We start from the raw sequence: 27,823 nt of genomic DNA on the forward strand, positions 1-27,823 counted from the left end.
GATAATGTCCCATATTTCACCTTGTTAAAATTTTTTTTTCAACCATGCTCCTTTCCCACCGTGTCGCCTTCATAATGGGAATTATTTTTAAACAAGAATGTTGTCCTTCTTTTCCTTTTCGGCTTTTCACTTCAGCGGTCGCCATAACATAAAGAAATGCTTGTCTTTATTAAATGCTTCATTTTCAGTAAGTCCACTCAAATCTACTCACGCTTTGATGTTCACGCTGCTGAGAACAGCTTCTGACTTACGCAATGAGTTGCCACAGCACACTACCACTAGTGTTTAACAAGCTAAACGATGAAAGACACATTTGGACCTTTGATGGTAAAGCTATCAAGCTTTTCTAGCAATATCAAAGCTACAAACCTGTCAATCATCGTTAACTTTAAATAGCTGAGAGGCTGTACGAGCATATAAAAAATCCCAAATATATATTTTTTTAATTAAAACACTACTCGTCAGAAAATTAGGCTTATAAATACTAGTCCCTGTTATCAAATCTTTGCAAATATTGATATTTGAGGTTGGGGGAATGTGAATTGACTTTATTCAAAATAATAATACAGTTTTGTGTCTAGTGATAAGTCATAAAAACAGCACAAAATTTTTTTTGTGACTTTGTAGAATAGTATTTGGGAGGGGTGGTTGGCACCATCTTTTTAGGGCACCAAAGAGGTTTCAACAGACTTGTGTCAATGTAAATGGCTGTGCGAGTTGGGGACTGCTTGCATGGACAGCAGGGGCATATTCTGTCCATGGTTGTGCAGTGCTTGGCGATCCAAAAATTCCATTTTTTTTACTGCCATTCTCACCCAAACAAAAACGTTAACATAATTGACTTGCTTCTGTTTTGCAGACATTCAGCAGCTGATTAGTCATCAGCAAGTGCATCTTCAGTTGCAAGAGGGGAGCTCCATTTTGGAGCATAAGGATCCACTTTCCCCCAACATCCAGCAACAGAAGCATCCACAGCCTCTCCATGTTAAAGAGGAAGATGTATATATACAGCGGCCCCACATTAGAGAGGAAGATTTGGGTCTACAGACCCTCGGTGTTATACACATTGAGGAGGAAAGTATAGATACACAGCTCCCACATGAGATGGAAGGGGGGGTTCCACAGCCCCTGCCGGTTAGGAGGGAAGATGTGGAGCTAGAATGTCCTCACATTAAAGAGGAAGATGATAATCTACAACACCAACACATCAAGGAGGAAGAGATGTATCTAGAGCTGCCCCGTGTTGAAGAGGTGAAATCTCAGGCCCTGCATGTTAGAGAGGGAGAGGAGGGGCCACAGGCCTTTCACATTTATAACGAAGAGAAGGATGTACAGCACTCATACATTGAGGAAGAGATGGATCCGCAGATACCACATGTTGAAGAAGAGGAGGAGGAGCCCCAGCCCCTCGATTTTTGGGAGGATGAGGAGGAAATGGAGGAGTCACAACACACTGACATTCAACAAGCTGTCAGTAACTTCCCACTGACTGATGGTTCTGTAAAGAGTAAAGAAAAAGAAGACAGCCCTCCCAGAAAGTCCATGTTTAATCAGCATTATCCGAGTGGAGAGCACAATACAGGACCATCACTAGCCAGCACCTTCCCTCCACTCTCGGAGAGTGACAAAGTACCTTTAAGAAGGCATAAAAACTGTACAGATGACGAGCAGCTGGAAAGCTTTGCAAAGGAAACTACTCTCGGCATCAAGAAAAATTATCAAACTCGTGGAAAAGGTGCAACTGCTCAGTTGTAAACTTTTGCAAAAGCCTGTTTTTCGCTTCATACCGGAGTGTGAGGATAATTAATGATTTTTTTAATCAATGCTTGTGAATTTCTGATAGGAATCATGTCCAGAAGGAGAAGCAGGAAGAAACCGCCGTTGCAGGATGCAAAAGAGCATGCAGTCAAGGCACTGGACAAGACAGCAGAATTGGAAGCACGATTCAATGAGTCACTAAAAGGTACTGTGTGGTATTTTTATATAAATATTTTTTAAATGACATGAAATTTTAAATGCGGAACTTGTCATCGTGTTATGCACCTTGATATTTTGATTGATATGTTGATACTTACCTATATCTTGTGCTATTAAGAATTAAGCTGCCTGGCCATAAAAATACAGTTCACGTACAAATGTTCATTAAAAAAAAGGGCATTGGTTTTTATTCTTAAACTATATACTGTATTAATAATTGTAAATCTCTACATTATGCATGTTTGCAAAAACTATACCTCTGGATTAAAAGAATTACTTACAGAACCTGAAAAAAAAAAAAAAAAAATTAAAAATATATCAAAAATTGTAGAGAAATATTTCAAATTTATTTAATTACCAGTAAGCATCCTGCAGATGGGCATGACACATTCCCGTCTTCAAACAAATAAATACGCTGAATTAAGTTGCTATCGCCACTTCAGGGTGATGATTGGATTTCCCATCGAAATCAAGTCGTGAGGTTTAGCACGCCCTCTTTGCAATTTCTGGCTCTTTTAAAATGGATGTCAAAACGTGACTTCAGAAAGGCAAACAAACGTAAGGGCTCATTTCTTATCAAAAACACATATTTATGCTAATGGCGGAAAACACACACGTGGCTGAAAAAAAGCTGTTATTGTCCTTGCAAACGACTTTTAAATACACCACTGTATTTAAGGCAAAATATTTTTTGTGTTTGATAGAACAATATGTCTAGATGCTGCCATAGCGGTTTCATTAATATGCCCAGGACTATTTTTAATATTTCCGTTTTACTCCTGGGACTTCGGTTTACGGACACATCGCAACTGCTTTTGTTTCACCCAAGCCATAAAAAGAAGGTAAGTAATTATTTTTTTATTTGAATTATCTAGCATTTATAGCTTTGAATCATTAGTTGATGTCTATTATTTAGTTTAAAAATGACTTTAAAATATTATTCACTCGCGTGTTTTCAACCTTTAGGCAAATTACCTCACAATGAACAAAATGTGTCAGTAAATAGTTCAGATACCTACCTCAAATCTATCGCTTAATTGTATTTTTTTTTGCTACTGTCGCATTTTTCCTATATTTTAGATGGTAATCGATCCAAGCAATGAAAAATTAGAAAATAAGTTTAAAAAAGGAAACATTTCATTCATTCATCTTTTGAAACGCTAATCCTCACGAGAGTCACGGGGCTGGTGGAGCCTATCTCAGCTAGTAATGGGCAGGTGGCAGGGTACACCCTGAACAGGTTGCCAGCCAGTCACAGGACACATAGAGACAGACAACCATCCTCGCACACACTCACTCCTACGGACAATTTGGTGCGGTAAATCAACCCAATATGCATGCTTTCGTGATGTGAGAGGTAGTCTAAGTACCCAGAAAGAACCTATGCAGGCACGGGGAGAACATGCAAACTCCACACAAAGTGGGCGGAGCTGGAATTCAACCAGCAATCTCAGAACTGTGAAGCGGACGTGCTAACCACTCTTCCACAATTCCGAATATATTTGAAAAAGAAAATCTTGACCACTCTTTTTGTCTGCGATGTTCGTCTTGCGATACATGCAAAATGACTGTTTAATATATAAAAGCCAAACAAAGCCCGGTAGTGCCCATTCACGGCTGCATCTTCACACCGGGTGATACATGCTACGTGGAGCTTTTGGAACGAAACAATTTAATACACGTTAGTATCTAGTTCAAATCGGTGTGCCTCTAATGATGCGCGCGTTTGATCAATAACTTAAAATTGGTGTGCCTTTCAAGGGAACCTCGGACATAAAGACTTATAGGCTCTAAAAAGCCACAACTGTTCTCTATTACTAAAATATATTATTAGAAGTAGGGCTGTCCCAAATGACTAATTTTCTCCTGATCAGTCAGGCGACTATTTTTACGATTAGTCGACTAATCTAATAATTTTTAAAAAAATTCTATATATATATATATATATATATATATATATTTTTTTTTTTTTTACTAATTTAGCAATGAAATTTTAAGTTGACGCTTATCAATTCACAAAAACATTGGAACAATTAAATTATTTATTAAAGTACAAATAAACACGTAACTAACAATAATAAATCACAAATAAACAATGAGTTCAAATGCTGATAGAATTAACTAGTGCAAAAGAATGGAATGTAAACAGATTCAGAATACTGACTTCGCCTTTCCAACATGATTCAAAACAATTCTTAAAAAAACACCTAGCATTTATATTATAGTACTATATATAATAGTATTATAATAATTATTCATTGCCAATCAGATTTTTTCATAAAGGTTGTCGTTTTAAAGGTATTCTTAGTGTAGAATCTGAATTCTGAAGTATGTGGGATTAACTCCAGAAATCGCATTTTATATGACAAACATGACATGCTTTTATTTTGAAATGTTCACCAGAAGTACGTTCGCTCAACAGCTAACTTCAGCTTTACACTCCGCAAAACAAGCACTTTTTGTCATTGCATGTAGTTTGTCAGTAATAGATTTTTTTTGGTCATTTTTTTCATTTGCAAATGCTGTTAACCAGCGATTTTTTTATGTTTGAAGTGTGACCTTTTAACCGCAAGTTTGCTTTCACGAGATGACTGCCAATGTTTTATAGCAGGCTAAAGTAAGTTGCCCCCCTCCCCCATTCACCTCAGTGTAGCAGTGCTAACGTTACAGTGTTTAATATAGATGTGTTTTCTTAATTTGGATGTCTGAACTACAGCGTGTTGATAAGAGAAAGGAACTGGAGTCTCATATGCCATCAGCACGCATGCATGCACGAACGCAGCGACAAAAGGCAGCCGTGAAAATTACCGCCCTCATTTTTATTTGCCGTGAGATAAATGGACTCATTGCATATCGCGACAGGCTTAGCAACTTCAATAAAACATGTCGTTTGTTAGTTTGATGGACTTACAAACTGGGTGACGGCGCTTTAGGTGTTTATTCACGGCCGACGTGCAGCCAAGCTTGGCATTGAAGAGACAGGACAAGAGTGTACCCTCCTTTGTTTCTTTGAAATAAGTCAATGTTTTGGACACTCTGGTGCGCTTTTTTGGCTTTGTGCCACTTTCCCCGCTTGCATACAGAGCATCAGACATTCTGAACTTTCCACGCATATATTTTTTTAACCCTTCATTAACCGTCGACGGGATGTTGTGCTCGTCGACGGATTTACGTCATCGATGACGTCGACTAGTCGGGACAGCTCTAATTAGAAGCACATAAAATATTGCCATTGATGTAAAGAGCTATGATATTTAGTACATGTTTTGACCTACGGAGGGCACCGTGTTTTACGCGTGCAAAGGAGGTTCTGGGTGATGATGCAGACCAGTGGTCTCCAAACTATTCCACATAGGCCTGCACTGGGTGCAGGATTTCACTCCAACAAAACAAGACCGCACCTTTTCACTGATTTGGTGTTTTATAAGTGTAATCAGTTGATTGCAGTCAGATGCGGCTTGTTTTAGTAGAAACCACATTGGTTAAAAGGTCTGTGCTTGATCGGTATGAACAAAAACCAGGATCCACCGCTGCCCTCGAGGACCGGTTTGGAGACCCCTGATGTAGACTGTCACTGTCACTAGACCAGTGCTTCTCAGTTATTTTGTCTTAAAGCAGTGCTTCTCAATTATTTTCTGTTACGCCCCCCCAAGGAAGACGTAAATGTTTCGCGCCCCCCCCAACTCTCTGCCGCCACTGTAAATAGTATCATTTGTCTACAATATTACTATTTTAAGTACGCCTCAGCCTAACATTGTGCCCTTTTTTTCTATTAAAGAAAAAAAGTAACATAGATCAACTTATAATAAAGTATAACTTTATTAACATTGTTTTGCTTGTAACAGAAAAGACTTAACGCGTATCAATTTGCCTGAAGTAAAAAAAAAAAGTCACATCCAAACTGTAAAAATACACTCAATGTACATTTTTGACCATTTGATACTAAAAAATAAAATGTAATAAAATTAGTAAATAATAACAAATTCAAATTGATTAGAAACATTTACTCTTCAAGACAACATGCCCAAAAAATTTGACCGAAAAAAACAAAACTGAATTGGGGGGGGGGGGGGGTGTCTTTGGACAGAAGGAAAGTTTTTATTTTCGCTGATTCACCACAGTGCTCACTGGTTTACTGATATAACACTGACAAAGCGGGATGATTGTGACAATTGGCAATATTCGGCACATTTTCACTGAAAAATAATCAAGCGGCTTATCAATGAGATTGAGGTCTAATGTTTTTAAGTGGCGTCAACTGATTTGGCTTCAGACTCTCCGCTATAATCATTTTTAGACTCAGCAAACAGTGGTCTTTCCTCATTTTCCACTATATTAAAAGTCAAAGCCAAAAGGCAAACGGCCCGAAAAAAGCGCATTCTCGGCGGCCGAGGGAGAACCGTAGGTGAGGGCGGTGGTCGTGACGATCCCAAGCCGAAAACGGCACTTCTCGGCCGGACAAGTGAGAACCGCAGAAGACAGTGGGTCGCTGCGTGAGTCCAGCTCTACATGAGTCTCTTCCGTGTGCTCTTGCTTACCTTCAAAAATACTGCACGCACTTTGAAAATGAGAGCGCCACTGCCACCCACGGAGTGGATGTGCAAGTACACTTTATTCTAGTACGGCCCAACAAAAAAAAAAAAAAAACATGTTCCCCGAGGTCACTCGCGCCACCCCTGGCATCGCTCTGCGCCCCACCATTTGAGAAGTACTGTCTTAAAGTATTGTGTTTTCTTGTGGTAGCTTTAGAACTGATTTTATCTTTTGACCACAATAGTAACGTAGCATATTTAAACCACCCTTATTTGATATTACTACATTTAAGTATTTTCTTAAGGCATCTTTAGTATGTTCTGTCTGTATGCATCCAAACAAAACAAGCTAAGAGCACACGGTAGTACTTTGGGTGTCAAATTCGCCTCTTGTTGTAGGACATTTTGCTGATGTTGCACATTTTGGCAGAACAGTTTTTTGTCCCACTCTCGTCTCATCCAGTCTTTCCTGGTCATTTTGCTTTTGCTGCTCGTTTTGTGAACTATCGGCAGTGCTGTCATGCTCAGTCAATAATGTTCCTCTCGGGTTTAAATTGGAAGACATGAACACAAGACAAATGACATGTTTATGTCGCTAGTGCCCGGCAGCATAACCATGTGACATCACCGCCCTTCAACGTCAACAACAATGGCAACGTCCTAGTTAAACTAAATTATACGTATTTTATAAAAACGAAAACATCAAGAACTACAGGCCTTTCTATCCGTGGATCCTTTTTAATTATGCGTGCGTTTGATCGTCCAACAAGTTATCGGAAATGTGCGACTTAAAATCGGTGTGCGTTTAATTATGCGCGCGTTTGATCGGAAATGTAGCGCATGCCAGAAAAAAGACATACGTTGCAGGCGAAAGGTAGCGTGAGAAGTACGGGCAAAGTAGGCTTACCAACTACCGTGCTATCCATTATCTTTTCGAACTGTGATAACGTTTGTATTGCTTATTGTGGGATGATATCGATGTATTATGTACATATATACTGTACATACATGCTTAAATTATTTTCTTACAAAATTAAGGCGATATATATATATATATTTTAGCCTGGTTTCTCTTCAAACGAACCAGGCCTAGATCCTGGGCTTCAAGGTTAAACACTATAGATAGATATTTTTATTGGGGATTCTCCATTCACATTCACATTATTGCCTGTATTACTTTTCAGAAGTCATTATGCCACATAAATCTACACAGCGGAGGAGTGAAATGAGACTGAAAGACCCAGTTAAATATGAGATGATGAGGGAAGCAGCTCGAAAAAGGGACAATGCAAGAAATGCAGAGAAGAAAAGAAAGATAGCGGCAGGGGCACTGACGCAGGACGAACTTTTGGAATTAGAAAGAAAACGTAAGGAGAGAGCTGAAAAGCAAAGGCAGAGGTATGCCATGAAGAGAAAATTGCAACACGCAGAATCCAACGGCATATTCCTCACCATGGCAAGCCTTTTGGCGGCAACACCACCTCCGCCAAGGAAGTGCTGCAATGCATGCTCACAAGGCAAGAAGCCAAGGTATCTATGTGTTATGCCTGTACAGGTAGTCCCCAGGTTACGAGCGAGTTCTGTTCCTACGCTGGCGACATAACCCAAATTTCTGCGCGAGTCTGAATGATCCCTTTAAGTACTTATTAAAAGCTTTAAAAAGCTTCTTTGGAGTGTCCTTTTCACGCATTTTATATGAATCGTTTGCATATGACTAAGTACTGTATATCTTGATGTGTGAATAAACTGAACTGACTAATGAATACCCCCAAATTGCAAAATCACAAAAAACAAAAAACATGTATTTATATATATATTTATATATAATATATATGTATATACACACACACATATATACAGTATGTCGTTGTATTGCCCTCGCCAACACGTTGGAGCTAAGTCTCAGCTAGCCAGTGAGCTAATCTCCGAAATGACGATGTCAGATTTCCGTGTGGTCTGCAAAACATAAAAAAATAATCAAATAACTTGCCCAAAGTATTGGACCACAATTGAAAATGCACCATACACAGCACAAAAGGTGCTAAATACAGGTGCTGCCTCTGTGGATGCATCTGGAGCAACAAATGTGTGCGCAGGCTTGCAGCTGTTTAACCTCGCATGCTCGCTCTCTCATTTTCTGGCTCTCACTCACGCCCCCAATAACTTATGCACTCTCCCTCGTGTGTACATGCGCTCTTCCTCACATGCAGAAAGCATGCATCACTAAACAAAATTCAACATTATTTAAAAAAAATTAAATAAAAGACTGGATAGAAAATGGTGGACGAGACTCCGGCTTTATGAAGTCGAAATTACGTAAGCCGAGTACATCGTAACTCTGGGTGCAACGCTACAGGTAGCCCACGGTACGGTCCCTACCTCGGTTTTTGGGCCACGGTTTCATTTCGGTTTCGGTATGTAATTTGTGCAGAAGGAGAACATTTTTTCCCCCTGGAATTCTCTTTATTTTGCTTGTCAGTAAAAATTGCATTGTGCAACACAGGTTTTAACATTATAAAGTAGAAACATTCGTATACAAAAATTAAAAAAGAAAAAAAAAACTTTCCAAAGTGTAAGTACCTTAAACCCTTGAGTGTACACTATACAGTCAAACAAAAAAAGAGGTTAAGTGCAATGTATCCTTGACAAATGACTGCCATATACAATCTGGGGAAACAAATTCAGAAAACGTTAAGTAGTGCTTTGCCTATTTTTTAAAATATTTTTTATAATTACAACTTTGCTGAAATGTGTGCGGGAGGGCACAACATAACGCGGATCGAGCGTTTTCAGTGGCTGACGAAACCCACATCTGTGACAGGTGAAAGGGGCTGCAAATCTTTAGCAACGAACACTCATACAGCACGTGTTATATTCTTGTGTCTATCTGAAGTGGCATTATAGGTCTGTCGAAAAACATTCTCGATAGTTTTTTTCACTGGTGTTACCTTGAGTCGCTCGGCTGTTCTCTGTTCAGAAAGTGATACATCCAGTGGATGACGCTGGAGATGCTTGTTCATTAACATAGTGGACATGAGAGGCGTACAAAATGTCCAATTTTTAGATTATTCGCGAGTCGGCCGTGGAAGATTCGAGAACGATTCGCAAACATCCAAATTCCAATTATTTAATGATACCAGGTAAAGCAGAACTAAAACACAGTCAGCGCGGTCTTCGGGACGCAATGAGGAACGGACTGAGAGTAAATATCATGTTCAACTCATGCCGCTAGATAAAAAAACAATAATACCTGACTGCGGCCGACAGCCGCTACAAACAACGCCCAGTTGCTAATTGTTACAAACATACGGCCACATAATGCTATAGTAGATATCACATGTTTAGAATAGCGCTCGGAATCTTTGGGCACCTAACGATTTGATTACGATTACGATTCAGAGGCTCCAATTCGATTATAAAATGATTATTGATGCACCCCCCCTCTTTTTTTTTTTTTTTTTTTTTTTTTTTTTTTAATGTTTTGTACATTAGTTCCAGAATTGTTCAAAAATCCTCTCAGGCTAAACTAAACTACTATTTCAGTATCAAGTTAACATATAACAGTAAACAAATATACGAAAATAACAGTAAATAAAAAACTCCAGTCCCCATTCTGTATCAGCAGCTTTAAACTACATTCAATTTAATGTTGTGAATCAACTGTTACAGTTGTTAAAATTGCTCCCGTTATTCCATAATTTCCCTTCTGTCTACTTTTGTCAAAGTTTTAAAACAATTTCATCAATTAAAGATATGTTCAAGACAAGATTCTGCCGATTTAAGAGTATTTTAGATAAAAAGTTAATTAGGTTCGCTACAACAGAGCCTTCTTGAGAGGTCTACTGCTTTAAGATGGCGTCTGTTTACTTACACCGGAAAGTCTGTCATTTTGCATCTCTGTTCAATAACAAGTTTTAACACCGACGTCGTCTGTCATTCTGCATCTAGTTCTACATATATATGACATCTACTGTAGCCGTATGTTTGTAGCAACTAGCAACTGGGCGTTGTTTGTAGCGGCTGTCAGCCGCGGTCAGGTATGATTGTTTTTTGTTTTTTTTTATCTAGCGGCATGAGTTGAACATGATATTTACTCTCGGTCCATTCCTCATTGAGTCCCAAAGACTGCGCTGACTGTGTTTTATCTCTGCTTTACCTGGTATAATTCAATAATCGGAATTTGGATATTTGTGAATCGTTCTCGAATCTTTCAAGGCCGAATCGCGAATAATCTAAGAATCGGAAATTTCGCACGCCTCTAGTATAGAACTCGATGCGAAAGGACAAACGACGGCGGTGTTAGAACATGTATAGAACACTGCCGGTGTTGGTAAACAGCCTATCTTTAAATGATGAAACAGTTTTAAAACTTTCACATGTCGAAAGTAGACAGAAGGGAAATTATGGAATAACGGGAGCAATTTTAACAACTTTAACGGTTGAGTCACAACATTACATTAATGTAGTTTAAAGCTGCTGATACAGAATGGGGATTTAAGTGTTTTATTTACTGTTTTTAACTGTTAACTTGATACTGAAATAGCTGTTTGGTTTAACCTGAGTGGATTTTTGAACAATTTTAGAACTAATGCACGCAACATTATAACCCGGGGGGTGCATCAATAATCGATTTATAATCGAATCGTAGCCTCTTCACTGACAGTATAATTCTTGTTCACTGTTTTCACTACTTGGTCATTGTATCCGACAACGAATGATTAATTATTCCACACTGAGGATTTGTATGAAGCCGGCGCTTCTTGAAACTATGCTAGCTCTTTTGTTTTTCTGCTTCTGTTCTGTGTAAGGCGATGAGTGGGTGGAACCGCAACAGTGACTGGACATTAGCTCGCAGGGAGGACTTTTCTGCAGCAGGCTGCCTCCGCTTGAGGACACTTGACAAGCACGCACACACACATTGGCGAAATTTGTCACAGAACAAAATTTGCTGCAGAACTAAAAACCCGCGGTCTATAACAGCGTATTGTCCTGTGCAGGGCGGACCGAAAGGTTCGGTATAATACCGAGAACTGTTGCATCCTTAGTCACAACCCGGGGACTACTGTATATTGCTTGATTTTCTTTGATTTACATTAGATTTTTACAAGAACAGTGTGTAAATTTCCAATTCAAACAGATGAATCCAATTATATATCCTATCGTATCTAGGATGATGACACCAGAGGAGAAAAGGGTCCACTGCAATGCTCTGCGTGCATACTCCAGGAGCCAGAGAACACCTCAAAAATCTGCAGCTATTAGGCAGATGAAGAACAGGAATTATGCCCTAAAGCGAGCCAAAAGGTTGGCAGAGTTGGCACCTATAGCTGACAAAAGCAAGCCCAGCGATGATGAATGCCTTCTATTACCTCAACTCTGCATACAAGGCTCTAGACATGTCTTCACAACAGTTTGCGAACAACGTTATGGACTCGGTAAACACCTGACTTTTACAGATGGGTAGTCCTTTCACCCGAACGACTATGAAATGACAAAGCGGGAGGAATTCACCTTTAAAAAATATGAAAAATAAAGTTTTGTTACAAAATATTACTTGAAGTGTTTGTTATTGATTGTTTACCAGGATGGGTGTCCAAAAGTTGTTTTTTTAAATTAGAATCTTACATTTTTAAATGTCTTAAAATGTCTATTTTTAACTCTCTTGATTTGATCTATTTCTAAGGTGTCAAAAAATGTCCTCCTGTTCAAAAATTTTAAACGCACCAGAAAATAAGAGATTTTAAGCTTTCCAATGATGTACCACACATTTGGCAAAATTGGGGGTCTCAGAGCAGTATTTCAAGCCACCTGAGTGTTTTCCGCCATATTTATGCTCATGCTAATCAAACAAACTTACTTTCTATGTTATCTTAAGGGTTACAAGTTATTTTGAAAATGTTTCACGTTATTTAAGTCGAGTGTACCTCGCAGTGAACACCGATAATGCGGTGTAGTTGTCAATTACAGTATATGACTAATGATACCTTATAAAGAAATGACTCAAGTGTTCATTTTTCCAAGACAAAGTGTTATGTCACTGTGTATGTATTCATTGATATTTGCATTCTAATTGTGCATGATGTTCTCGTGTATAAAGTTAAAGAATTCCTTGAACATCTCTTAGGTGGAGATTTATCTGAACTCGACTCCTTAGGTTCAGAAAATTCCTTAGGTTCAGAAAATGAAGAACAGTGTGAAATTGGTGGTAAGCTTTCCAAAGGCGTTCAGCAATTTCATGTTTTATATGAGTGAGGAAGTGAGTGTTTCTTTTCTAGAATATGAGAGAGATAATGATGATAATGATAAGACAGAAAACGATGTCGCTGTTGACAATGAGGAGGCAGAAGAGGAAAATATTGTGGCAAGTGCAGACATTGGAGGATGAGAGAAGATGCAAGTGATCAAAAAGGACGCAATCAGATGGCATCACAGAGCTTTCACTCCATTCTTTGACACTTCCTTTTTATGTCTTCCAACTGATGAAAAACAGCCCATGAGTCCATTTCATTATTTCTAAAAGTAAATGGCGGAAAACACAGACAAGACTGACTGAAAAAGCAGTTTCTGCTCTTGCACTCCTCTTTAAAAGAAACTGCTGTATTTTAAGCCAAAACAACTGTTGTGTTTGATAGAACAATATGTCTATATGCTGCCATAGCAGATTCATGACGCAGTAAGCCCCCGAGCTATTTTTAACTGGTCCATTTTACCCTGAAATCCCCCATTTACAGACGTCGCGCAACCGCTTTTGTTTCAACCCAGCCATAAAGCGAAGGTAATTAATTATATATATTATTAAGAATGTCGTTTTTAGCTTTGAATCATTAATTGATGTCTTTCTTATATTTCGTTTAAAAAAATGACTTTAAAAAATTATTAATTAAAAGTCATGGATCTCTACCTCATAACTATCGCTTAATTGTATTTTTTTTGTTACTGTCGCATTTTCTCCGATATGTTAGATGATAAATAATCTATCCAAGCAAAAAAAATTGAAAACATGTTTAAAAGGGTAAATATATGAAAAAGAAAATCTCAACCACTCCTTGATGTCTGCGATTTCTGCATTGCGACCCTTTGTTATATTACGATGTTTCGCCCATAAAATCCCCAAAAAATCCAGCTGTGGCCATTCACAGCTGTGTCTTGACACTCGGTGATACATGCAACATGGAGTTATTGAATCGAAACAAGGTAAGTACAGGATAATATCTCGTTAAAGTCATGGCGTCTGTAATTCTGTTCTGGTGTGCTCTCACCTCCAGATAGGGTTTTGCTGTTTAAAAAACTTTTTTTTTTTTTTTTTTTTTAAATGCTCTCCTGTTCAAAAATTTTCTTCCCCCAGAAAATTGAGATTTTAAGCTTTCCAATGATGTATCAGACATGCATATCGGACAATTTTGAAATTTTGGCTAAATTGGGGGTGTCAGAGCGGAACTTCAAGTCACCTGATTGTTTTCCGCCCTATACCAAATGAAATCTTTGATTTGATGGCTGATCACACTAATATTTATTCATTACAAAGTGGCTCATTAAACTTCAAACCCACAAGTTCAGTGAGATCAGAACCCTAATGGGTCTTCACCTTGTCATGGGAGTGATGAAGATGCCAAATATCTCCATGTACTGGGAAGCTGCGATGGACATTGGTATTTTCAGAAATACCATGCCCCGTGACAGATTTTGTCCAGCTCCGGTCAAATTTGCATTTGGTGAACAATTTAGAGAAGCCAGCTGAGCACAATGATGTTTTTAAAAAGTAAGCCCTCTCAGTAGCCACGTTTACATGCTGACTTTTATTCATACCGATTCAAATCATTCCGAATGGAAATTTCAGATCAGCTGTTTACATGTCACTTCATCTATTCCGATCAAGCATTTACATGTGTCTGCCTTTATTCCGAAAGGACGTTTGACAACTGCCGTCTGACATGCGCAGATTAATCAAAACAAAGCGTCACGTTGCAAAACATGGAGATCTATCGTCAGATCAGCTGCTGTTTTAACTTTTCGAGTGGAAACAAAGCTTCAGAATGACACGCCGTTCATTTAAAAAGTTGTGTGGGCTGGTGGAGGGATTCATGGATATAAACTTTCCGCCGGACTCCAATTAGGTGCGCTGTGCATGTGCTTGGAAGCCATGTTGCAAGTGACGTTACTTACGTCACCAAGTGACGTCAGTACGGAGCATGTGCAGAAAGAATGCAACCAGACACCATTCCGCTTCCCTGTTTACATGATATAATTTTACTTCTAATCGGTTTGGGAAAAGGAATATTCCACCCCTGTGAATTGGAATGAAATTCCATTCGGTTTGGGCCTGTTCATTCCGAATGAGGTGTTTATATGGAACACATTTATTCGGTTTGAACATCTAAACCGATTGTAATTGGAATATTTGGCTCCATGTAAACGTGGCAAATAATGCCATTCGCAATAGATGCTTGGAGATCCCACTTGAAGAGGACCTTTGCGTTGATGAGCTAATAGTGCCATTTCACGGAACGCTGTCTGTCAAGCAATATATCAAAGGCAAACCACATCCGTGCGGTGTGAAGATGTATTTCCTGTGTGGGAAAAAGTGGCATCGCCTATGATTTCTTGCTGCATCAAGGGTTTACAACGGAGCTACCGCCTCAGCAAAAAAAGCAACTTGGGCTTGGAGGTGCAGTAGTGTACCATCTTAGCCGGCGAATCACAGAGGCCAACCACAAGTTGTACTTTGGCAATTACTTTACAACATACAATGTTCTGGAGCTGTTAGCTGAGAGGAAAATTCATGCCGCCAGAACAGCTTGGATGTCTCACTTTGCCAGGCCTCCTCTGCAGTCTGACAAAGAAATTGGTAAAAGGCCTCGGAGAAGCCATGATGAAGTCACAAGCCATGATGTTAAGGTGGCAGTGGTCAAGTAGCATGATAACAGACTTGTTGTCATGGCCTCCAACTTTGTTGGTGTCGGTAGAATGGATGAAGTTCGGCGGTGGGACAAAAAGTTGTCCTCTATATGTTACTGTGCCACGTCCAGAAGTGGGGAAGCTTTACAACGAAGCAATGGGTGGTGTTGACTTGTTAGATCAACTCGTCATTTTTTATCGTACAGATATTCGATGAAAAAAATGGACCTTGAGAATGATCACCCACGCTTTTGACATTGCTGTGGTCAACAGCTGGAAACCAAAAAGTCAAAAGAAAAATACATGGATCTAGTTCATTTCAAGTTGGATGTGGCCAAATGTTTGCTGAGAGTCAATAAATGGTGGCCAAAAAACGTGCAAGATCCAGCCCATCTCCACAATCAAAAGAAAGAACAGAAGATAACAAAAGACCAGCATTACGAGATTATGAAGTTTGGCCCCCTTCTGATGTGCAGCATGCCCTTGTTGACCATCTGCCAAATTTTGATGCAAAGAAAGGGCAGACAAGATGCAAACTGCAAAGGAAAAACGTCTTTTGCGACAAGTGCAACATCAACCTGTGCTTTGTGCCACACTGCAACTGCTTCCTGGCTGCTCATCAAGCAGTACCAAGTGTAATTGTCAATATCATTTCATCAACGTACCCTGGAAGTTTAATAATTTAAAGCAAAACTACAATTGTCTTCAATCATGTGCTTGTTCTGATTGTCACCTTTCATTTTGCTCCTTCAGCGATTACCGTAACTGTTGATGACCTTGGCTTTTTCCTGTTATTGTGTCATTTTCTGAGCAGCAAGTTCAATTACATAATGTTCATGTTTGAATTTATTCTATGTAAGCTTTGTTAAGAAAAGTTATGGCCACATTATCTTGGCGTCTTCTGGTGAGCAAATTTAGAAAATAAACAATAAAAGCATGAAATACCCCCTAGCAAAGCAAAGATTTTTTTTTTTTTTTGCCCAGTAGAAAAAAATGCGGGTCTGAAGTGGTTAATGAAAAGGACCTATAGATCAAAATAAAATGTAACTGGCATACAAAAGTAATGTTTTTAAAAAACAAAACAAAAAAATATGGGCATTTTTAGCCGGGACTACTCAACACTTTTAGAACTTGTTGTTGTTGTTGAACTAGGGTAGGCTGGTCATATTTTTTAACGGTTATAATGTTTTAGGATTTTATCTGTTTTATTTGCTGATTTGACTTTTAGCGCGATGTGTTTTTTTTCCTGCTTTTATTGTATAATACTTTCCTGCCTTTTATTTATCATGAGCTATATCGTTGTAAAACACTTTGAATACCTTTCTGGTTTTTGTAAAGGGCTGCATAAATAAATTTGATGTGTTTTGAGTTGTTTTATGTTTAATACATTCCCAAAAAATCCTGACTAGTTAAGGCTGCACCAATTTGAAAAAAACAAAACAAAAACTAATTGCGATTTTCTGACAAATATTGCGATGTGATTTTTACAGTTTAAACTTTAAAATGCATAAAACCAGGATTCTTGATTTAAAAAAGAAAGAAAGACATTACTTTTAATACAGACATGCTCAAACATGCAAATTTGTGGAGGGTTAAGGCTCCACTGTTACAGGCACAGACTTTGGCATTTGGCATACCGCAGCTCTCTTCCGCTGATGCTTCAAAGCAATACAGACGCTGTGGTGTATGACAAGGGTAACTTTTGTTACACTGTTTTCTTTACAGGCCTGCAACTAAGCCTGTCGCAATATGCAATAATTCCATTTATCGCACTATAAATAAAAATGAAGGCGGTAATTTTTCAGCCGCGATTTATCGCCTTGCGTGCGCGTGCGGCAGACATGCTGTGAGTCCTTGTTATCAACTGCGCAAAATGCATCTTCATTCCAGGTCCGGCAAAAAATAGCGGCGGAGCCAATCGTTCCCATTATATCCTATTGTTCAATGTATACCGGCTGCGTCAGTGCTCCCGATTGACTGCGGACCATCTCCGGCGTGCCGGTGTTGTTGACATGTGGGCGCTCCCGTCAGGGGTGACATTTCACGCGGGGCGGCTATTTTTCGGCACAACACGGGATATCTGGGCGGAAAAATTAAGAGCGCTGTGATTTAAACTCGTCCTGTTTATGAAAGTCGATTGTCATATGTTGGTGTTGTGCAGTAATGAGCAGATGTGACTTTTGTGGCGTTTGCTAACTTTTTAAATGCGCGCGCACACTAGATACAGTGGGGAGAACAAGTATTTGATACACTGCCAATGGGATTGGCAGTGTATCAAATACTTGTTCTCCCCACTGTATCTTGAAATAGCGAACTAGATGTATTACGTCCCATGCTATTGGCTACGTGAGCCCAGAGTGATTATGGGACACGTAGTCCATATACTACTTCGATGAATTATAAACCGACATGACTGAATGGAAGTTAAGAAGGCCAAATCAATCCATACCAGTGAATGTAGATAATGCTGCAAATATGGGTAATTCAGTACGTGACACAGATGGATTGTGACCACAAATAGGATGTCTTGCTCATGTAGTAAACCTAGCTGCTGAGAGAGCTGTAGCAATCAAGTGTGCCCCGCCTCACTTTACAAACAGTAAAGATTGTTCTCAGCACTTTTATACTAAATTTCTTCAGATCAGTAAGAAGTAAGGACATAGATATTATGCACTAAAATGCATTTTTATATGATGGCAATTTAATATTTGCTCGTTTGAAAAGAAAAAAGTTATTTTTTTATTCAGAGCATTAAATGTATTGAATCTGATCGGAAATCATGTCCCCCGTATCGAAAATCACACCGAACCGTGACTTAACTGTATCGTTGCATCCCTATGGAACACCATTCCAGAAGCTTCGAGGGGAAAAGTTTTCATTTGCCTAAATGATTAAGTTATTAACTGCAATTGTATTTTTTTTCCCCTTGAAAAACACATTTATTCTGTGTTTCTGTGAGGTATTAATATTGTCTTTTACTTAAGAGGCATGGTCCATTGTTTTTAGTTGTGATTTCTTATTGCGTTTAAATGGGTGTACTTGATCTATTAATACTGTATTCTCACTGTGTTATTGTAAATTGGTTTTTAAAAATTGGGGGGGGCGCAATAATATCGCATATCACAATAATTTATGACACTAAAATTTGTCATCGCGACAGGCCTACCTGCAACACAGTGCAAGAGGATGAATGGTGAAATTGTACTTGGTCTCGGGCTTTGTCCTTTCGCATTCCTCTTGCTTCAGTCATAACTTCTGCAGCAGTAAAACAACAATGTGATTGTATAGTGATAGATAAGACTGTATACAAATAGGCATACAAATCGAATATCTTGAATTTCTCAAATAATCTACAGTACCAAAAACAAACATGGCAACTCCACACAGTAAGGCCGGAGCCTGGTACTTAACCCTTGATCTCAGGGGCGCTGGAAGTCACTCATAGCAGTGAGTGCTGAGGATCTTATTTTTTCCCATCCAAAAACTGCAGTTTCGGTCCAAATTTGTCATGCTCGTGCTTTTTCTCCATACAAGGCATGCACAATGGCAGTACAAACGCATGCTGGATAGCTTACAAACACCTACAGTGTTTGTTTAGTTTTTGTATTGGAAATAAAAGTGGCAGTGTATTACAATGCAAATCCACACACAAACACATTTGAAATCTTAAAAGGTTTAATAAGTCTCGGTTTAACACCCACTTTTCACAAAACTCAAATTGCACACGAATAGCCAACAACGCTCCTTACTGCCACCGCTCAACATCAACAACACAATAATATAGTTACAATGCAAGCTATTTGAAGGTCTCCACGGTCTAAATCTGCAGCTCACCTTTCTTCGCTGGGCAGTATTATAAACTATCATAATAACCTTCATTTTTTACCTCGAATTGAATTTCAGAAAATGTAGCTGGTTTTGTATCAAAAAGAATTACTAATTCGTTTTTGCTCCATGTTAACGCCTCCTCTGTTAGCAGTTAACTCTTCCGTTCCAATTGTGCTTTATCCAACGTGACCTGGTAGCAAGCAAGGTGTCAGGTGGTGAACATGTTATTAACAAAAAAAATAATCTTTTTCAACATATATATTTAATCCCCTAAGTTAAATATGCTTATACAAATAGGGTGTCCTCACAGGGTTAACTTGTGGGCTGGCATAAGCCTGCCTATTTGCTGATAGAATACAGTAATAAAAAGTGTATGATTCAGAACCAAGACGGAATCTTCTCGAGAGTATCATACGTGGTGCGCTCGAGAAACGAGGTCAAAGCCTGCTTTTAATTGTTCGTTCATTCATTACTGCCGCAAGGTCCTGGCTAGGCTTAGATTTAAATCTGCAATACATGTATATTTTATATTTAAATATATTTAAAAGTTTTTTATGTATCTTTTTTGTATACATTTTTAACATGTATATTTTATTAGTGTTTTTAAAATGTCATTAACATCTGAGCCATTGCATCGTAATTTCTATCTGATGAAAATTAATAAGACAAAGTCTGTCATAACTAAATGTATTTAGCTTAGATCATTTTTACTTTCTTTTTCCTCCTGAATTGTGTATCGTATCTCCTGTTCATTTAAGAGAATTTAAAGAACCTGTTAAAAGAGAAAATCCACTTTTTTGTTCTTCACTAAGGACCCCTGAATATGGCACCTGCGAAGAGACACGCTTACGAAGCACAGTTTAAACTGCAAGCAATCAGCTACGCGATGGAACATGGAAATCGAGCAGCTGCGAGACAATTCAGCATAAACGAATCCATGGTTCGCAGGTGGAGGCAGCTGGAAACCAAGCTTCTCCAAGTAAAGAAGACAAAGCTGAGTTTCCGCGGAAATAAGGCAAGGTGGCCCGAGTTGGAAAACCAACTCAAGCTATGGATTGAAGGTCAAAGAACAGCCGGGAGATGTGTCTCTGCAGTCGCCATTCGAATAAGAGCAAAAAAGCTGGCAGAAGAAATGAAAATCGAACATTTTAAAGGAGGTCCGTCTTGGTGCATTCGTTTTATGAAACGAAGCCATTTATCTATCCGTGGGGCCGCAGCTTCGAGCAGATTACAAGGAAAAGATAACTATCTTCCGCTCCTACTGCAGGAAAATTATTGCCAACAAGCAAATCCAACACAACAACATCACCAACATGGACAAGGAGGTGCTACTCACTTTTGACATCCCAGTGAGCCACACTGTCGAGAAGAAGGAAACCACCACAGTGACGATACGCGCAATGGGGCACGAGAAGTCAACTTTCACTCCTGTGCCAGTTGGCACGGTAATGGACAGAAACTGCTCCCTATTTTTAAACGGATAACACTGCCTGAAGAGAACTTTCCAGCCAAAGTCATTGTCAAGGCCAATCAGAAGGAGTGGATGGACAAGAGGAAATGAGGGAGTGGCTGAGCGAGGTGCACACCAGAGGAGCCCGAATGTGTTTTTTTTCCAACGTGTCACCATCCCTGCTGATCTGCGACTCCGTGCGCGCCCATCTCACAGTCTGAGTGAAGAGCAATGCGGCAATTTAACTCTGAGCTTACCATCATTTCGAGAGAGTCGGCGAAAGAACTCCGGCTGCTGGACATCAGCGTAAACAGGGCGTTCAAATTGAAGTTGCGAGCGGCCTGGAAGCGATGGATGTCCGATGGCGAACACAGCTTTAAACGACTGGCAGCCAGTGTTGTGCGAGTTACAACACAACTTGTGGATGGATTGTGGATACTCTGGCTAACGTGCCTGCTAAAACTTTTGTGCGAAAGCCGGCATCAATAATACTGAGCCTCACGGTGACGAGTCACTCTAACAATGAGAGGGAACCTGGCATGTTGGATGGGGAACTTGCCCTCTTGGCCCAATGCTTCATGTTGGATACAGAAGATGAGGACTCTGATGGTTTTGTGGATTGATTAAAACGTAATGTGAGTGCACTGTTACTAGACAGTACATGACTTCAATAAAGCACACCCAAACTTGGTTTTGCTTCTACTGCCTTTTTAAAAACATATTCTAGCAATGTTACGAGCTAGCGTATCATGTTCTAGCGTGCATGCATGCTACCATACGTTGCGCTCAATATTAATGGGCGCCTTGTGTATGTGTTAAATACAGAAATTGGACCCGCAACTGAGACTGCACCTTTTATACTGTACAGTTTATGGTCACGAAAATACACTAAATGTATGAGTCACGGGGATGCTTCATATGGTGTGATAAATAGTCTATTAAGCCTGAACGATATTTCGTTTAAACATCGCCATCGCGATGGGAGCATGCGCGATAGTCCCATTGCGAGGACGTGCGATAGTCAATTTTTTTCCCAATCCACAAACCTTTGTTCTGCTTCATTTGCTCACACAGCCTCCCACACCGCCTCTCGAAGCTCTGTCACTGGGCACTCGCTTATTAAGGTTAACGATGGCTTTGATCTGGCCAAAGAAGCCGACTTTACAAGGCAGCAATGTGTCAATCATCGTTTGACTTGTTAAACTGTTTCTGCAAGGAAGCGCGGGCTGGAATGAATGTGTGTGTGTGTGTGTGTGTGGGGGGGGGGGGGGTGGAGACGTTCGAGACATATAAAATAAACGCCAGAAGTGATCATGAGGAGTTTGTAATTTCTACATGTCACTCCAAGAGTCACAGCCATGTTAGATAAACATAAGCATTTAGTAAAGCCAAGCATTTTTTTACTACAGTCCTTCATTCTTGTTTAAAAATGATTCGGTGGGACAGTTATGTTTAAAAATGATCATAATTATTACAGTTGAAGTGCTTAAAAAGCATTTATTAAAATATATACATATATATATACATTTTTTAAAATCATACTTTGGGGAAAAAAAGTGAGAAAAAAAACATGTCTTATATGTATCTCTTTCCACTGCTAGATCATACGTTGAGCACATGTAAGCGGTTTGAAACGCACTGCGCCCCGACGCGATCCGCTCCCACCTCTCTGACCAGGCTGGGACACGAACTCACGCCGCGCTGCAAGACACGCTCCATATCAACAGTGTAGGGACGCTAACCACTGCTCCAATAAAGCTCGAGCCAACGGCACAGCCGTCAGCGTCCCTAGTTGATTGCATCGGAGGGAAGATTTTCCATGTACCGCCTCACACAAGCGGACCTTTGCGTACCCGTTACCCTCACCCCCCGAAACCCTTCGCTGCCGATCCGGGTCACCGCACCAATGTAACCAGTTTGAAACGCGCCGTACCCCGATGGGATCTGCTCCCACCTCTCTGACCAGGCTGGGACCCAAACCCACGCCGCTCTCTATATCAACAGTGCAGGGACGCTAACCACTGCGCCAATAAAGCTCTAGCCTACGGCACAGCCGTCAGCGTCCTTACTTGAAGGGATCGGAGGGAAGGTTTTCCACGCTCCGCCTCACACACGCGGACCTGCATGTACCATCACACGCACACACACACACAAAAAAAAAATGAGGGCGGGGGGTATGCGGTACTTCGCGGTTTTTCACTTATCGCGGCGGGTTCTGGTCCCTATTCACCGCGAAAAACGATGGAATACTGTACATTGTGGTCATGATGAGTCATCCAAAGTCTTTCCAAACAGCTATTCAAGTCATCTAGTAATTTTTTAAATATCGCAATATATCGCAAACCCCAAAAATATCGCAGCAGTAGTTTTTTCCAATATCGTTCAGCTCTAGCGTCTATGCAAAATGTTCTTGTAAACAGCATAAATTATTTGGGGAAAATATTGTCAGCTGCGTCTACAGGGATCTGTAGATCGTGGTGTTTTACAAAGCTACATTCGCAGTCAAGCATGTTGAGACCCTCTTGAAAGTTTCTCTGTTGAAAAGCAAATTTGACAAAAACAGCAGAGGTTTATGACTGGCTTCCAGTAGATTAGTGGATAGAAATGGCCACAAAAGTTTGAGTTCCCTTCTCAGCCGGGCTCTCCTATTTATTGCATACACTGCACTACCCTCCCCACACAACCCCATCACGGTGCTGGCAGCCACATTAATTGGGCAGTAGGTGGGTCCCATACTTTTTTTGTGGCGGGGCCTCTTCTTCGTCTGGGCTGTCTGTTGCACAGGGGTTCGGGGCTCAGGTCCCGCTCTACCCCGCAGTGACCTCTCGGCGTTTTCCCGCTCCAACCTTTCTTTCTGCCCGGGTGTCCTCCTTGGGCCCTGGCCATGCTTGCCGGTAGAACAGCAGGGTGTCGCCCCCTTTGGGTGGGGGTCCTGTCCTGCCCCAGGCCTTGTGGGCTGTGGGGGTCCTGCTATTCACACCCTTCGGTGAGGGGTTGCGATGGTGGCTGGGAGTACAGATGTGTGGGTAGCAGTGGGGGCGGGCGGATAATGGCACAACTCTTCGTCTTTTCCCTGGGGGCTGATTAATGGGGACTGGGTCTAGCGGACGCCCATCTGCCACAGCTGGGTGGGTAGTTTTCTGCATGCCTATCACACGTCGAAGTGGGTTCACGCATGACTAGATGCCTTGAGGCATAATTAGGTAATGCTTCCTCCCCCAAAAACCCTTTCTGGCGCTGCTTTCTCCTGATGAATACAATGGTATGAACAACCACAATAGGAGTACATCAAACTCCCACGTTGCATATTAAAACTGTTCAGTCTAATAGGACACTCAGATTCTCATTCTCAGTGTCCAAGCAGCTGAACAGGACATGTTTAAAAGAAAAAACAAAATAATCTGTGAAAAATTAGCTTTTGCGTATAGGTGATTAATACATTTCATTTGTGACTATTTGTCTAGGTCGAGGAGTGTTTGCCAAAGTCCAATTCCAAAAAGGGGACTTTGTGGTTGAATACAGAGGGGAGTTAATAAATTCTGAAGAATCCAAGAGAAGAAGGACGACAAATCGCAAGGCATGTGCTCTCTTCATGTGTGACTTCCTCTGGAAAGAAAGTACCTGGTGGTAAGATGTGGATTATGTCACTTTTGTCCATTTTTTTTCAGTAGCATAGGCAAGGGCTGAACACATTGTTTAAAGTCTGACAGAAGTTTTTAAGTATCTTCTGGGTACAGAATCAAAAACTGGTCTGTTTTTCTGTTTCACATCATTTTTTTTAAACTCTACGTTCCCATTTTACTTACTTTTCCGATATTGTGAATATTTTCGTGCCTTAGATAGGTCGAAAGGCAAGTGCCCAGGTTGAGGTGTGTTATCTGTGTAGTTTTCTATTTACAATCTAAATCGTTCTGTAGATGGGAGTTTTAAATTGGTCACAGTGTAATGTCACACAAGTACTGTACTTGACCTCTTTGTTCTTTCTTTATGTCCACTAATAACGGGAGTGCTGAGCACTTAGAAAAGCTGCCTGGAAATTGCTACTTCCTGATGCTAAACTGTGCCGCGTGAAGCATTCAGTAGATGAAAAGTAAATCATTATTTGAATCTATACATTTGTATTTGCTGTGGTTTAGTTCAATACTTCCATCACACGACCAGTTTCCATCTTTGCGCCGCACCAGGTCTGCTGCAATTCGCTTGAGTGGCACTTCTGCCGTGTTGCTCGATGCAAAAAGTCGACCCCCCTTGTCTCACTCAAACGCGAGTATTTTTTTTTCTCTCCGCAAGTATTGATGCAGCCAAAGACGACGGCAGCCTTGGACGACTGGTTAGTCCTGACCAGAGGAATCCAAATTGCAAAATGAAGAGGGTGATGGCAAAGGGCAAACCGCACCTTTGTTTATTTGCTTCGAGGGACATTGAGCCAGGGGACCAAATAACATATGACTTTGGGGAACAGTATCTGCCATGCATAAAACAGGTTTGGAATAATGGTGGTCAGTATGAACCGATAACTTGCTGGACAGTTCATTGTTCGCATAACAAACATGTTTTATCTCTTAATTTCTTTAGGTCTGGGATGACCCCAAGCTTCTTTCACAAGTAAAAGTTAGAATTATCACTCATCGTATAGACTCCTCAGTTTCGGATAAATTGCAGAACCTAAAAGGCAGCAATCAGGTACTTGGTGCATGTTACATTTTCTACATTGGGGCTTTCGTAGACATTGAAGATCTTTTCTGAATTTAGACCTGTTTTCTCTTCTGAAAGAAAAAACTGCAGACACCTCTGGATTCAGATGAGCACTTTTATTCCAATTTGAACGACAAAAGTGAAGAATCTCTTTCTCAAAGTGATATAGCGTCATCTGCTAATGACGCAAACAACATGCGTCTCTCAGGTGACCAGAAACAAAGATTGCAGAGCTCTCCAAATGCAGAGAACATGACTGATGACCAAGATGGATATGCCACATCAAAGAGAAAGCATTCTCCCCTGGAAAATAAAAAACCCTCTAGTAAGAGACAAAGAAGATATTCCAGTAGTGAATCTAATTCATCAACAAATACAAGCGTTTGTGAACCAAGTAAGGCGAGGGAGACTGGAGCCCTGTCGGAAAACCTTGCACCTGACATGGAGAAAGATGGACCTGACTTAGCTTGTTCCCTGGATGGATTTTCTCTTGATTCACTTTCTGTCCCTGGTATTAGTAGAAGAGAGGATGGATCAAGAATTTATAACAAAAGGCAATATTGTTTCTACTGCAAAGCAGGGGTCATAAAAATTGGAAGACACCTGCTGCATGCACATAAAGACAAGCAAGAGGTGGCAAGGGCACTGTCCTTTTCTAAAGGCTCTAAGGAAAGACGCAGGTGTCTAGACCATTTGAGAAATATGGGGAACTTTGCCCATAATGTAAACGTTTTAAATTCTGGCATTGGAACTCCTGTGCCGTGCTACCGGCCAAAAAACAAAGCCCAAGCACATAATTATAAGCATTGCACATACTGCCAAGGCTTCTTTCCAAGAAAGTTCCTTTGGAAACATGTGAAGATTTGTAAATTCCTCCCAAAGAATCTGCCAAAACCTGGCAGAACACGTACTCAAGCTCGTATACAATATACAACTCCACCACCCGGAGTCCAGGAACCGCTTTGGAAATTGATTAACGGCATGCATCAGGATGACGTTCAAGTAGTTGTGAAATCGGATCCCTGGATCATGGCGTATGGCCAAAACTTGTATAACAGGCTCGGAGATGATATCTCCAAACACGAGTACATCCGTCAGGAAATGAGAGGGCTGGGAAGGTTGCTCATATGTTCCAGAAAAAACAGTGCCATGAAAACGATGAAAGATCACATCCGACCCTCAAATTTCATGCATCTGGTCCAGTCTGTGAAAGAAACAGCAGGATACAGCTGTGAAACACATACATACAAAAGCCCGAGTCTGGCGCTCAGAATTGGACGCATATTGGACAGGATTTCAAAGATGGTTATAAGAGGGGCAAACGTACAATGCGACAGTAGCGTTTTAAATGACGTGAGAGCGTTTCGCAGAGAGTATCAAAGCAAGTGGCACGAACTAGTAACATTACCTGTAACACTGAGGTCTAAATGTACTGTCCCTCAGTTACTCCCCTTCACTAAAGATGTTCAAGCTCTCCATTCATATTTAGATGATCAGCGACAAGACCTTTTCCAAAAACTGTCCTCAGACTCATCAGCAATGACATACACAAAACTGACAAAAGTCATTTTGACCAAAGTCATTTTGTTTAACAGACCAAGAGCTGTTGAAGTCTCCAAAATTCCACTTTCTGCCTATAAATCCTCCAATTTGTCACACAAAACAGAAGATGTGAACTTTGCGCTATCAGGTCTAGAAAATACATTTTATCAGAATTTCAAAAGAATAGAAGTAAAAGGTAGCAGTGACAGGAAAGCTCCCATACTTTTGACTCAAGCAATGCAGCAGGCATTGGACCTTCTTGTCAGAAAAAGGCAGGACTGCGGCGTTCCTCCAGGGAACACTTACCTTTTTGCGAAACCATTCACTAAGGCATGCTATAGTGGATCTCTCATTCTTCACTACTTCACCAAGGACTGTGGGGCAAAGAGCCCTGAGAGTCTGACTTCCAAATATTTGCAGAGACAAATAAGAGCCTTGTCACGAGTGCTTGACTTCACCAAAACAGAGATGGATCAACTTTCTGATTTTCTGGGGTATGATATCAGCTTGCAACAACAGATGTACCAACTTCCAGAGGGCACGCTCCAGCTAGCTAAAATTGGCAAAGTACTGATGGCTCTGGAAGATGGACATCTGACTGAAATGAAGGGCAAATCCGTGGATGACTTGCACATTGATCCTGAAGGTACGAAAATGTTCATTGTTTCACTTAAAAATACGTATACAGGGAGTCCTCGGGTTACGATGTCCTTGACCTTCGATGTCTTGATGACACCTATGCCTTGTCCACCGTTTAATCTGTTTAGCTAGTGCATAGTGCTTATATGTATTTGTGCACCGGGAGTATCTTTGCCTTTTTAGTCCTGTTTTGATCACATGATGAAACTTATACATCATAAAACGATCAGAGAACTGAGATGAACATTGGTAAAGATATGCTGCG

At 40.4% G+C, this 27,823-nt stretch overlaps 1 protein-coding gene across 1 annotated transcript in view; it reads left to right on the forward strand.

The window, feature by feature from the left end:
* Positions 1 to 27,823, forward strand: part of LOC130913423 (uncharacterized) — a 45,804-nt gene that overhangs the window by 7,749 nt on the left and 10,232 nt on the right. Inside the window, exons 2-7 of the mRNA XM_057832034.1 lie at positions 860 to 1,735; positions 1,844 to 1,963; positions 24,147 to 24,309; positions 24,973 to 25,165; positions 25,258 to 25,365; positions 25,456 to 27,565. Coding sequence (XP_057688017.1) covers positions 860 to 1,735; positions 1,844 to 1,963; positions 24,147 to 24,309; positions 24,973 to 25,165; positions 25,258 to 25,365; positions 25,456 to 27,565 — 3,570 coding nt within the window. The remainder of the gene's footprint in view (positions 1 to 859; positions 1,736 to 1,843; positions 1,964 to 24,146; positions 24,310 to 24,972; positions 25,166 to 25,257; positions 25,366 to 25,455; positions 27,566 to 27,823) is intronic.

Source organism: Corythoichthys intestinalis, chromosome 3, assembly GCF_030265065.1.
Source record: "Corythoichthys intestinalis isolate RoL2023-P3 chromosome 3, ASM3026506v1, whole genome shotgun sequence".
NCBI classification, from domain to species: domain Eukaryota; kingdom Metazoa; phylum Chordata; class Actinopteri; order Syngnathiformes; family Syngnathidae; genus Corythoichthys; species Corythoichthys intestinalis.